Source organism: Eptatretus burgeri, chromosome 13, assembly GCF_056783735.1.
Source record: "Eptatretus burgeri isolate ZD-2024b chromosome 13, Ebu_testis_v1, whole genome shotgun sequence".
In the NCBI taxonomy this organism is placed as follows: Eukaryota; Metazoa; Chordata; class Myxini; order Myxiniformes; family Myxinidae; genus Eptatretus; species Eptatretus burgeri.
The window spans coordinates 58,970,613-58,984,832 of NC_140973.1; the positions used below are offsets into that span (position 1 = coordinate 58,970,613).

A 14,220-nucleotide genomic window follows, 5' to 3' on the forward strand; every position below is an offset into this window, starting at 1 on the left:
CACTCTCTCTCTCACTCTCTCACTCTCTCTCTCTCTCTCTCTCTCTCTCTCTCTCTCTCTCACTCTCTCTCTCTCTCTCTCTCTCTCTCTCTCTCTCTCTCTCTCTCTCACAAACACACACCCCTTCCTCCCTCTCTCTGTCTCTCTCTCTCTCTCACACTCACACACTCACTCACACACCCCTTCCTCCCTCTCTCTGTCTCTCTCTCTCTCTCACACTCACACACTCACTCACACACCCCTTCCTGCCTCCTACTTTCTCTCTCTTTCTCTCTCTCACACTCACACACCCCTTCCTGCCTCTCTCTCTCTCTCTCTCTCTCTCTCTCTCTCTCTCTCTCTCTCTCTCTCTCTCTCTCTCTCTCTCTCTCTCTCTCTCTCTCTCTCTCTCTCTCTCTCTCTCTCTCTCTCTCTCTCTCTCTCTCTCTTTCTCTCTCTTTTTCTCTCTTTTTCTCTCTTTCTCTCTCTTTCTCTCTCTTTCTCTCTCTTTCTCTCTCTTTCTCTCTCTTTTTCTCTCTTTTTCTCTCTTTCTCTCTCTTTCTCTCTCTTTCTCTCCCTTTCTCTCCCTCTTCTCTCCTTCTTCTCTCCCTCCTCTCTCCCCCTTCTCTCCCTCTTCTCTCCCTCTTCTGTCCCTCTTCTCTCCCTCTTCTCTCCCTCTTCTCTCCCTCTTCTCTCCCTCTTCTCTCCCTCTTCTCTCCCTCTTCTCTCCCTCTTCTCTCCCTCTTCTCTCCCTCTTCTCTCCCTCTTCTCTCCCTCTTCTCTCCCTCTTCTCTCACCCCCCTCCTCTCCTTAATATCCGTCAGCAAAGTGATGGGTTGTATTTGCTTGTCAATAACATTAATTAAAGAATTTACCTCACTAAAATAATTAATTCATTATTATTATTATTATTATTATTATTATTATATCAAATGCAATAGGAATGGTTTCCACAAAAACCAACCAAACTTATATAAAAGGTGATGATGGAGTCTAAAGACATTCTCACAAGACCTGATCAACCAATCAGCCAAATTCCTCTGTTTAAAGTGATGGAAAAAAAACCTTCTCAGAATGTTCTGCAAAATCATCGTTTAATGAACAAATTGTTCGAAATCTAAGTTGCTGAGATGATAAGACATTGTAACCCGTTTATGGTTCATTGCTTCCTGGAAAGGTGCACAAGACTTCAGGGAAACTGAAATCATCAACTTTATGATAAACACTTGTACTAAAACCATTCTGTCCAACTCAAACCAACACATCCAGATATGCAGCAACTGTGCAATCATTTCCACTCCTGTTTACAATCAGGCGATCTGGATAAATCTTGTGAAGCTTCCTTTCAAAAAAATTACCGTTAACCACACAAATATCATCCACATAACGATATGTATGAGATAATATTTTCGATAATCATGATTTTTTTTCTCTCTCTTTCATCAGTTTCTGCATAAATGAAAATTCACAGAAAATAAGAAAAATGTCTGCTCATAGGAGGCTGCATTTCCCACCCATGGGAATACCCTTAACCTGTTGAAACATTATCCCACGAAAAGACACAAAAGTATTAAATAAAATAAAACTAACAGCATCCTTAAACTTCTGCTTCTCAAAACAATGAAAACTTGAATATTTCTTTTTAGAAAAGAATGCTCTATCAAACCTGACACATAAAACCTTATTAAAAGAGTTTAAAAAAACCTTGTCAATCACTTTGAAGAGTGAATCCCTCACTCGTACAAAATCCAAATTTGTATACAAAGTTGAAAAATCAAAAACTTCAACTGACTTGACATTGAGACAGCTAATTCTATCGAAGAACTCTAAAGATCAATTAATGCTCCAAAAAGTGTTAAAACCAGAATTCTTTTCAATTGCTAAACAATATTTCCTGAGCTGTTCCCCAACAACTTATAAGCCTGAGTTAACTATATCCGATAATTGTTTGGTGGAACACTGCCTGGCACCCGCTATAAACCTATACTTGTTCTTATGAAGCTCAGAGATCCAGAAAAGCCGAGTAATATAAAGATTTGATCCTTTACATTTAATCCTGAAATTAACTCAAACTTTCCTGATGCTCAGAGATCATATATTGGAGCGACTTCGGACAAGGACCATATGTGCCATTGTTACGAATCTGGAATCTGACTGCACACAACAGCCAGGTCCTACAGATCAGTTATATCGGTAAGTACGTGTTTCTAGTTAGGGTCCCGTCCCGAGTCTAATGGGAATTAAATGTTCGTGCGATGCGGAGTTAATTTATAGTTAGGATTTTTACATCACTTACAACAACGACAACAACGCCATCTTCGCTTTCACAACAACAACAACAACAACAACAACAACAACTCTCTGCTTTCGGCATTGTCCGCGCTCTTTGCTCGCCAGCGAGCACGTGCGTGGGCGGAGTCTAACATGAGAATGGCGTCCCTCTTTGGCCAATCGGCGAGGAGCGGGCGTCTCACCCGCCCTGTCCCACACTCAACACCATCGCCATGACGCACGTGGCCCGAGGTGAGGAGGTAGGCCTGTGCTGTGTCACGTGATTGGGTTTTCGTATATCATGCCTCACCCGCTAGGGGTGGCAAGAGTGCGCTTCTGGACGCGCAATAAAGCGGAGTAGATGGTGGCTCGCGTGCTTCTTGCGTCCCACCGCACCTGGTACACTCTAGTTGGCGACGAGGATGGTTGAATACGGACTTATGCCTGTTTTCGACAGGGACGACTTCGAATTGTTTTCGGAGCAATTGGAATGCTATTTCCACGCGAACGATGTGGTCGACGAGAGCAAGCAGAAGTCGATCTTGCTCGCTTCACTTTCGCCGGAGCATTATCGGCTGCTGGGTGATTTCGTGGCACCGAACAGGCCCTGGGATGACGGGCTGGCGTTTCGGGACATTGTGGAGAAAATGAAAGCACACATGGCGCCGGAGAAGTCATTGCAGTTCGCTCGATTCCAGTTCGATCGCCTCTCGAAAGGTGCAGAGGAACGCGTCGCTGATTTTGTGGCGCGGATTAAGCGTTCTTCTGTGGCCAGCAAGTTCACGGCGGGGGAGCGGCCAGCTCGGCTCAGAGATCGTTTTATTGCTGGTTTACGAGATGCGAAAATGGTTTCAGCGGTTTTACGGCTGAAGGATGAAGCCATTACATTCGACTCTGCGGTCAGCACGGCTACAGCGGTCGAGCAGACTCGCGGGGATGTTCGAGCCATCACCGGCCACGCGGGGTCGCGAGCACCCCGGGACGCGCGCACGACCTTCGATGCGGGTCGGACGTCGCCGCGCGGCCGCGCGTGCGGCGGGGTGACCCCGCGGACATGCTTGGGATGTGGAGGTCGACACCTGCGCCGTGCATGCCCGTGTAAAGGCAACGTGTGTTTGAATTGTCACAAGGTGGGTCATTTGGCGCGTGTGTGCCGTGGGGCGACGGCCACCGTTAAGGTCATGGACGGCGATGTGCGAGGCGACTCGGGGCAGAACCAGCGGCCGTTGTTGAGCCTGTTTTCAATTGGCCCGGCGACGGCGTGCCCGATGACGGTGAAAGTCGAAGTGAACGAAACGCCGATCACGTTCCAGGTCGATACGGGAGCAGCGGTGTCGCTCATTGGCGAACAGACCGCGCGTAGACTCAACTGCTTGAGGCTTATCAGGTCAAACCTCACGCTGTTCACGTACACCCGCGAGAAGATAACGCCAGTCGGGATGGCAGACGTGTCTGTGCGGTATCAAGGCCAGGTCGCCACGCTTCGGGTGTACGTCGTGCGGGGGAGGGCACCGTCTCTCCTCGGCCGAGATTGGATGGCCCGCATCAGGCTAGACTGGGCCGCAGTTCACCTTGTGCAACCCGTGCCGAGCCGGTGGGAGGATCAGTTGGAGAAGATTCTTCAAAGACATCAAGGGTTGTTTAGCGACGACCTTGGAAAACTCGAGGGCATGGAGGCAAAGCTCTTCTTGAAGGAGGGGGTGGTTCCTCGGTTTTGTAAACCACGTCCGGTGCCGTATGCCCTGCGGGACAAGGTCAAGGGTGAACTGGATAGGCTGGAGGCCTGTGGAGTGATCGAACGGGTGTCGTGCTCGGATTGGGCCACCCCGGTTGTCACGGTGCTGAAACGGAATGGAGACGTCCGATTGTGCGGGGACTTCAAATCCACGGTTTACCCGGGGCTCAGCGTGGAGCAATATCCACTGCCATCAATCGATGAAATATATGCGCGATTGGCGGGGAGTCGATACTTCACGAAGCTAGACCTGCGTGATGCATATTTTCACCTGCCGATGGATCCCGGGAGTAGCGAGCTTTTAACAATCAACACGTGTCAAGGACTCTATCGATATACCCAACTCTGTTTTGGGATTGCTTCGGCCCCAGCTTTGTGGCAGAAAGCCATGGATCAGGTTTGCATTGGCCTGCCCGCTCAGACCTACCTGGACGATGTGCTCATTGCGGGGAAAACTGCGGACGAGCATCTTGCGAACATTGCCCGAGTGCTGACAAAGCTAGAAGCGTGCGGCCTGCGCTTGAACAGGGACAAGTACGCGTTCTTCAAGCAGCACTTGGAATACCTCGGGCACGTCATCACGCCAGAGGGGCTGTTGAAAGGTCCTCGGAAGGTGGAGGCGATTCAGCACATGCCTCCGCCTCGCGACAAGACGCAGCTGCGCTCGTTCATTGGCATGGCCCAGTATTACCAAAGGTTCGTGCGCGGGCTCAGCTCACAACTTGCGCCGTCAACGTGGTTGCTCAAGAAGGACGAGCGCTGGGCTTGGGGGCCTGCACACCAGGCGTCGTTCGACCGCGTCAAGCGGCTGCTCACAGAGGATACGGTCCTCATGCACTACGAGCCTGCGCGTCCGCTCCTATTGGCATGAGACAGCTCTGCATATGGCATCGGGGCAGTGCTCTCCCACAGGATGGACGATGGTTCCGAGCGGCCTGTTTGTTTTGCATCCCGGACCCTGTCCACAGCAGAGCACGGATATGCCCAGATTGAGCGTGAGGCTCTCAGCCTCGTCTGGGGTGTGCGGAGGTTTCATCAATATCTGCTGGGGCGGCATTTCACTTTGCAGACGGATCACAAACCGCTTCAATTCATCCTGAGACCCGAACGCAGGGTGCCGGTGGTAGCAGCCGTGCGAATACAGCGGTGGTGTCTGTTTCTGGGTGCTTACGATTATGATATTCAGTTCCGAAGCACCGAGAAGCATGCTAACTGCGACGGGCTCTCACGCTTGCCGTGTGCGGAGGGTCCAGCTGCGTCTGAGTTGGGCAACCGGGTCGATGTATTCGTGCTGGACCAGGTCCAAAGCAGGCCGGTCACGGCCAGACAGGTCGCGGTGGAATCGGCTCGTGATCCGGTGCTTGCCCGTGTCGTCCAGGTGATTTCTACGGGGAATTGGAGCGATCTGCCTTCGACACCGGCATTTCAACCTTTCACGTCACGCACAGTGGAGCTGTCGTTGGTCCAACGGTGCGTAATGTGGGGAATGAGGACGGTGATTCCACCGAGGTTCAGGCAGCGGTGTTTGGAAGAACTGCATGTCAGTCACCTGGGCATCGTGAAGACCAAGAGTCTTGCTCATAGCCTGTTGTGGTGGCCGGGGTTGGACAAAGACATTGAGCAGTTGGTTAAGCGTTGCGCCACGTGCCAGACAGATGCTGATAACCCGCGTCGAGCTTCGGGTCTCTGGCCTGTGCCAGACCGAGCTTGGCAGAGGGTCCATGTAGATTTTGCGGGGCCGGTTAATGGCAAGATGTTTTTGATTGTGATTGATGCATTCTCTAAATGGCCGGAGGTGGTTGTAATGCAGCATACTTCAGCAAACATTACAGTAGAGAAGCTGCAGACGATCTTTGCTAATAAAGGGTTGCCGGAGATCCTGGTCTCTGATAATGGTCAGCAGTTCATCGCGGGTGTATTTGATGAGTTTATGCGCCAGAATGGTATTCGACATCTAAGGTTCTCACCGTATCACCCTGAGACGAATGGCCAAGCTGAGTCGTTTGTCAAGATGTTGAAGTAGGCTTTGCGCAGGGGGGGTGTTGCACCTGTGCAGACGGTGGTCGATGTCTTTTTGCTCCATTACAGGAACGCAGTTCATCCTGTCATGGGTGATTCGCCGGCCATTCGTCTCTATGGACGGGCTTTGCGGTCCAGGCTGGATTTGCTGCGACCTGGAGGGTCGGGGAGTGGGGCAATGTCGCGTCCGACGCGGCTGCGCAGCTTCGAGGTGGGGCAGCGGGTAATGGTGCGCGATTATTTCCACGGTTCCAAATGGGTGCCGGCGGTGGTCTCTGTGGTGCTGGGGCCGGCGAATTGCATGGTGTGGACTGATGGTGGGGATGTGTGGAAGCGGCACGTGGACCAAATGCATGATCGCTGTTCAGCGTCACCCCCCACACCTCCCTGAGCCGAACGATGTGGGACCCCCACCGGTAGTATCGCCGGGGCTGGCTGGGCCGGCGCCAAGCGGGTCTTCGCCTGATGCCGTCCTACCCGGGGACGTCGAGCAGGCTGGGCGGTCGGGGGTGGCTGGTGTTGCGGAAAGTGCGAGTCCGGCGAGGGTGTCACCTCAACCGAGCCGGGAGGCGTCTGAGCCTGGGCTGTCTGGTGGCGTTGCCCGTCCGAGGCGGGTCAGGGTGCGGCCGCGGTACTTGGAGGATTATGAGTGTTGATGGGTTTCCGATGGTCATGTTGTGATTATCCGTTCATTGTGTGACGGGTCATTTTACGAGGGGAGGAGTGTGCTGTGTCACGTGATTGGGTTTTCGTATATCATGCCTCGCCCGCTAGGGGTGGCAAGAGTGTGCTTCTGGACGCGCAATAAAGCGGAGTAGATGCTGGCTCGCGTGCTTCTGGCGTTCCACTGCACCTCGTACACTCTAGGCCGAGCGACAAACACCTCAGATAGGGACTCCACCCGGAAGGGTGGGAGTTGCCCCGCCTACCGTGGGCCCGTCCAATGGGAGACGGCCTGGGAATCGCGCGATAGGTCCGACCAATCAGGAGGCGAGTGGCCAGGAGAAGCCCCTCCCTCCTGAAGAGGAAGAGTGTGGTTATGGGGGCGAGCGAAAAGAATTTTCGTCCCTGGTATCTCGAAGTGCGTCTGTCTGGGTCAGCGGTGGACTGCATCCCACACATTGGACGTGTCTCGTCTGGCGCGTTGCAGCGAGCGGTTGACAGTTTCATTGGGGGAGATCACCTCGTCTCGCCTCCTCTGGTTCGGCTGCCCTGGTCCGTGCTTTTGACGACTGGAGCTCCGAGAAGGTGTGGACGACCAGCCGCACGCTCGCGGCCAGGTAGCCAGCCGTCGTGACTCCCAGCCGAACTATCCTCCTCGGCTGGAGAGCCGAATAAAGACCCGGAGGGTCCATTTTCTTTTTGGGTGTGCGTGTCTGTGTGCGGGCCTGTCTTGTCTAAGTAGAACTGTTAAGTGCTTTTGTTGTACATTATTTGCCTTCCTTAATCGTGATAACCCTGCTCTGTGTTCCCCTCCCGATTATTCTTCCTCTCGTCCCCCGATTATTGTAAATAAATTCCCCTCTTGTTGAATGTCCCAGCTCGTCCTTGTCCTTTCTATCATTGGTTTGCCGCGCTGCGAACGGGAATCGGGGCCCTGTCACACCTTGACGTTTTAGCCAGCAATGGCAACGTATAAAAATGTATGTAAAACGTTGGCGTACACTGAAGTTTTGATGTTTTTTTTAAGTTTTGGGCATATTCATAACGTGTTGGTCGTATGCATAACATATTAGTAACGGGCACAGAACGTTTCGTTGTGTTATTGATAACTTTGACCAACGAATGCTTAGCCTGTTGTCTGCGTTCACTACCAATGCCCAACGATAGTTTAACTTACGTATAGCGCGCTGCACGTATCGCCGGCGAACTCCTGGCGTAGCCTGTTAAAAACCTGCCGGACGCCGATTTAAATCATAACAACCGCCTGAGAAGTTGAAGTGTCAACATCGCAGTCACACCTTGACGATTATGCCCGCCTATAAAAAATGTGTCTAAAACGCTCGGCACACGTCAAATACAGAATAGGTAAGTTGTGTATACGTTTAGAGTAGGCTGGAAAACAATGAAGTACGCTGTCATATTACGTGGTACGTGTTATACGTCGTGAAATTTCAAGCATGCTGAAAATTTTACAACGTACTCGGCGTATGGCTAACACGTTCTGCATGCGTTGTCATATGTTCCTGGCACGGTCTGCGATCATTTACACACGACGGACACACGTTACTTGTAGGTTACTCATAAGTCAAAACACGTCAAGGTAATATTTAACATTCCCGCAACCGAATTTTCAACCAATGGGTAACGTCCCTTTAACCTATGAGTAACGTGCATTGAACCGATTTGTAACTTGCCTTGAACCAATGACTAGCGTGCTATGAACCTATGAGTAACATGTGTTTAACCTATGTGTAGCATGCTTTGAACCTAAGTATAACGTGCTTCTAACCTTTGAGTAACATGCTATGAACCTATTTGTAACGTATCTAAAACACACATTGTCGTATGTAGACGAATTAGATTGACGTCTTCCGGACGACCACAGCACTTACTGAACGTGTTTCTAACTTACATCTACCGTGTAATGGGGTATTGGTAGCGTTAAGGGGAATTGGTATATACACATGGGCTTCACAAGAGGAACCCATCATTGTTCCAGACTCCATGTTGAGTAGATGTCAATGCCAGTAGTATCAGTAGTAGTAATACTATTAGTAGTAGTTGGTGTGCGTGACAGTAGTAATAGTAGTAGTTGTTGTAGTTGTATGTTTATGTGAGCGTGATTGGGAGGGTGTGGGTGATGATGGATCCTCTTATCGTCCACGAATAGGAGACTACTTTGCACCATTGTTCGATGTTCTTTTCAGTTCATTTTTTTTTCTTCATTCCCACGATGAAATATTTCTTTGTTTTACTTTTTAAAGTATTAAAAACGACTTTGACAAATGCATAATGTACTAGTAATGAACACAGAACCCTTCGATAACTTATAGATAAGTTATCCTAACGATTGTTTATCGTGTTTTAGTCGTCCACAACCTATGCCCAACGATAGTCTAGCGTATGCATAGTGTAATAATTCCCAAGCACGTTATTCATAGGTTATAAATAAGTCACGGGTACCCTAAACATTACTTTGATGTGTTTTGACGTATGAGGAACTTTTAAGTAGCGTGTTGCGAAGTGTGAACAACGTTCGTGTAGCGTGCTTACAAAACGTTACTCATAGGTTAGAAATAAGTTTCGGGTACGCGAATGTTACCTCTACGTGTTTCGAATTATGAGTAACATACAATTAACATGTGTCAACGATCACATAACGTGCCTACAACTTATGGCCAGCGTAGCGGAACGTGTGAGCCAAACGCTGAGTACGTCGTAAAATTTCAAGCATGCAAAATTTTTTGGACAACCAAAAAGTACAACGTTTTAAACCAGCGTAATACGACCTATGGTAGTGTTTTTCAGCGTGCAACTAACGTACACATAACGTACCCATAACGTATTGGACGTGTGCCAGCGTTTTAGACAAATTTTTCATAAATCGGCATACGCTGGCTAAATCGTCGAGGTGTGACAGCCCCTTTAGGAAGGCCGTTGCCGTAGTTGTACATTTGGACCGACAGGCCTCGGTAAACATTCGCTTGGGTTACACACGTTTCGAGCACGGTAACGGCTCGTTCCGCTCGAGGCCTGCCGAGGGTGTGAATTCCCCAGTAAGCTTTGCCGCGTGGATACTTCGGTATATTGAATTTGGCAATTAACCCTACTCCACGCGGTCGAATTATTGGCGATTCCCGGTCCTGTGAGAGACCCATACTTTTGGATTTATCTGAAAGGTACGACCTAAATCCCGGGTGTTCGGTGGAGCCGACTCGACTACTCCATCTCGCGGTCGTGCTCGCCACCGAGACGTGGCCCCACAACACTATTTCTTACACAAGTTAAAGTAACCATATTGATGCCTTACTCTCCGAGTAAAACCTCCACATACAACTTTTTACAAACCACAACAAAATTATTCGCAACCTGATCTGCTGAAGCTATTATGTCGTGATCATGGAGATCCCAAATGTCTTTACGAACACTCGGCTTGTTCAACACTGGTTTTCACCGACCCAGTGAAAGCAAGCCCCGACTACTAGAAAATTTAATCCTATTATCCAGGACTTCCATAACTCTGTTAAACCATGCATTAAAACTGTTTTCAGATCACTTAAACCTGGTGCACATTTTGTTAACAAAATTTGAGACATAATCCACAATTGAAGACCGAATGTAGCTCCGAGGTTGAGTAAATGACGGGATTTTTGTCGAAGAACTGTACAATAAAGACCTCTCAAAACAAGCATTTATTGTCATTGGATTTTATGTTCACCTCGAGTAATCTGAGGGATTACACATATTGTGGATTTTATAACATGGTAGGTTTATTTTGGGTAATTCCCACCAGAGGCCTCAAATCAATGTATGGCTGGACATCACAAATGGATTAGAAATATGAAAAAAGTAAAAAAAAAAAAATTCCCTCGTTCTGGACAGGTAATCATGCACGCAATATTACCTGGTGTATTGAAACATTTAATAAATATTTGTGTCAGCTCGATGTCTCGACCAATCAGCTTTATGTATTTCATATATATATATATATATATATATATATATATATATATATATATATATATATATATATATATAGATACACATCTTCGATATATACATATACATATATATATATATATATATATATATATATATATATATATATATATATATATATATATATATATATATATAAGATATTTATATAGATACACATCTTCGATATATACATATACATATATATATATATATATATATATATATATATATATATATATATATATATATATATATATATATATATATATATATGAAATGATGGTCTATATAATACAAGCCTGGATTTTAACATAGACTCCTCAACGTCATTCATATTGTCTTGATCACTGGATAATTTGGTGTTTTATTGATGATTGTGGAAATGAACTTTAACCTGAACTTGATCTTGATCGTCGGGGTTCCCCGGGGTAACAGGAATAGTGGACCACCGCAGACCTGGGATTGTCTGTGGCTGTTATATCTTGTACGTGGAGGGAAATATATGGACAGAATTGCTTCTTGTGCCGATTTCATGAACTGAATCGCTTAAGGACATAAAAAAAAAATTTCCCAACAAGTGGTTGCAAGCACTTGTCGGCGAGAGGTTTCTCTGACGTCATTTTGACACCATCGTCATATTGGAGATTGATAGCGAAACGGGACATGGTTAATGATTAGGTGGAAGGTCAGTGGATGGACTTTTAGTAATAGATGACGGAGCAGCAAACGGTATAAGGAAGAGATGGAGGTGGGGGGAGGAGGGACTACCCAGGGGTGAAGTGAGGGGCAGGTCAGGCGGGAACAAGGAAGGGTTTGGTGAGGAGAGTTGTCTGCGTTCTCAGAGACCTAAACACCTCCCACGAGTCATTCCCGCTCGCCGTGTGAGAGAACATTAATTCCAGGGAGAGCATGACCGGCTGAAAGAGAGGGCGACGGATATGGAGGAACAAAAGGGCGATGAGAGGAGGGAGGTGGACGAGTGGACAGTATAGATCGTGGCGATTCGAGCAGATGTAGCGCAGGTTCGGATGTATCGTCTGATCTCCGCGTGGGATCCATCCTCTCGGTCTCAGGTAAAGCTTTTGGCGGGAATATCCACACATAATATTATCTTTACACCTTCAGATGACTGTACTTTACCTCAAGTTACATGAACTGTATGACTGCGAAGTCGTGACTGACTCGTCGTGTGACGGCCATTTGAACTTCGCTCCAATCATTTTTCCGAATAATTCTCTCTGGTAAATACTTTCACGTTCATCTTGCTTCGAATGCATTGAAGACTCGTCGGAGTCGGTGTGCCGACGTTTCTTGTCGGTGTATTGGTAGCGCACGCTGCTTTCTCGACACCACGCCTTGTAAACAACCGTGAGAGGTGTGTGACGTCACATAATCGGATCACGTCTGATTCATTCATTCATAACTTTAGGAAACCGAATCGTGCCGTCGAATGTGTTAATTTGTTTGCATTGCTTTTTATTTCAGTGAAATCAAGAACACATTTGGAATTGTCTGTTCAAACACTTTATATTGAACTTGTTTATGAAAACCAATTCGCCCACTTTTTCCCTCACATTTTGTAACGATTATTAATCCCAATTCGAACCACGTTTGACATTCACATTATTTATTTATATATATATATATATATATATATATATATATATATATATATATATATATATATATATATATATATATATATATATAAAAATAAATAATGTGAATGTCATATATATATATATAAATAAATAATGTGAATGTCATATATATATATATATATATATAAATAAATAATGTGAATGTCATATATATATATATATATATATATATATATATATATATATATATATATATATATATATATATATGTATTATGGCTTCCCACACTTGCACCTTGCCAGTGCTCTCTCATGGCCTACACTGTAAACACCGCAATAAAGCATGAAACCTCCGATCGTTCAGATTTGTTTGCCTCATGATGAAACAAATATTGCTTGAATAAAGTTTACCAGGCTATTATGTATGACTGTTAACTTCCATCTTGGTTAGTGGTTAATAATTATCTGTCTTTCATCCCATTTCCTCACAAGTCACAGAGAACTGGGTTACGGTTTGTGGCGAGCTTGCCCTCGGCCGCGGTTTCAACCCATCTGAAGCCTCATTCATCGATACTTTGGTGGTGATGCCGGGGTTTCTGCCAAACGCGACTGCATCACCTATTTGCTTGTCAACTGTGCTGCCACGACAAAGCTTACTTACCGGAACCGGTGTTTAACGGGATGGTTATAAGAGCCCTGACCTGTGAAACCCATCTCTCCGATCATCATTAAATTTGAAAAAAGCTGCCTGAGCTTGAAAATATGGAGCAGACGTCATGTGATGAACCTATAAGGCAGTGGCTGCGAAGCATTCGTCTAAGCGAGTATGCTGCGGTGTTTGAAGAAAATGGTGTCACCAACTTGGCTGAACTTGCTTCAATAAGTAATGAAACTCTGCAGACCATCGGCATCCAGCCGATGGGTCATCGGAAGAGGATACTGACATATATTAAGAAGACGGTACTTCTCGACGCAGAGAAGTCTTATGCTGTGGATACCGGTCCTGGTGCCTTGATGTGTCCAAACTCTTGCAGTAATGCCGGGGACACTATGAGAAGCATAACCAGCTCCTTGTGCTGTGAGAAGCAACAAATAGAAAGCTGTGAAGACAATGTGGATGTAACTGTAACGCAAGGAAATTGTGAGAATTCACTTCACCTTGGCAATGCAGAACTTCAAGATTGCTCAGGAAAGAAAGAATCTTTTGTGAAGAGCAGAGAAACGGTCCATTCTCCAAGCTGTGTTCCAGTAAAATCGTCAAAACCTGTTCCCAAGCCCCGGACCCATTTTCAAAAAGGAAAGACAAAGAGGTCTCCAACTTCTGACAATGGAGGTCAAGTCAAAGGTGCATTGAATGACAACCAAAAGGCAAAATTGATTGTGGAAGACTCCGATGGGTTGCTGGTGGAGAGGACAGCTTGTGAAGAAGTTTCTGGCGATCCCATTCTTTCCAATTCTACCTGTTGTACTCGGATTCCATGCATGAAGATAAACTGTGAGCTTGGAGATGCAACTCTTTCCAAAGTAACTCTTCCACCTCTGCCCCCGAGAGCTAACATCGGTCAGCCCCCTTATAAGTTTTCCCTTGATTTCGTGGACCAAAAACCTAATATTTTCCAACCACCATTTGCGACTCCTTATCAAGGGCAAAGTAAGTGTGCAGACATTCCAGAATATGCCACTCAATTTGTAGCTCCAGTTATTCGTTTTGATCACATCAAAGAGCCCAAGGAGGAGGTCAACACCAGACCTAATATTGGTGGGCATGATGAGGGACAGCAAGGCAAGGATGAAAACCCTTCTGTGCCCAATAAAGGAAAACTTGCAACAACCACCTTTTTGGAGAGCTCTGAGTGTGTCCATGGAATGGGGACACCAACTGCATTTGCTCCCTTCTACATCAACTCATTTCTACAAGGTTTCTTGTTCACTAGTGCTGGTTCCTCTGAAACCACCACAGACGCCCTTGGT

General features: G+C 46.8%; 1 protein-coding gene across 6 annotated transcripts in view; it reads left to right on the forward strand.

The window, feature by feature from the left end:
• Positions 1–11,432: 11,432 nt before the first annotated feature.
• The window catches only part of ARAP1 (ArfGAP with RhoGAP domain, ankyrin repeat and PH domain 1), a 187,933-nt gene continuing 185,145 nt past the window's right edge, over positions 11,433–14,220 (forward strand). For 3 of the 6 annotated variants that reach the window (XM_085852622.1, XM_085852623.1, XM_085852625.1), the window contains exons 1-2: positions 11,433–11,721; positions 12,742–14,220. The exon at positions 12,742–14,220 is cut by the window's right edge and continues 4 nt beyond it. In XM_085852622.1, the coding sequence (XP_085708748.1) occupies positions 13,012–14,220 (1,209 nt within the window). In that variant the 5' untranslated portion in view covers positions 11,433–11,721; positions 12,742–13,011. The remainder of the gene's footprint in view (positions 11,722–12,741) is intronic. The other 3 variants (XM_085852620.1, XM_085852621.1, XM_085852626.1) reach the window with 1 other exon arrangement.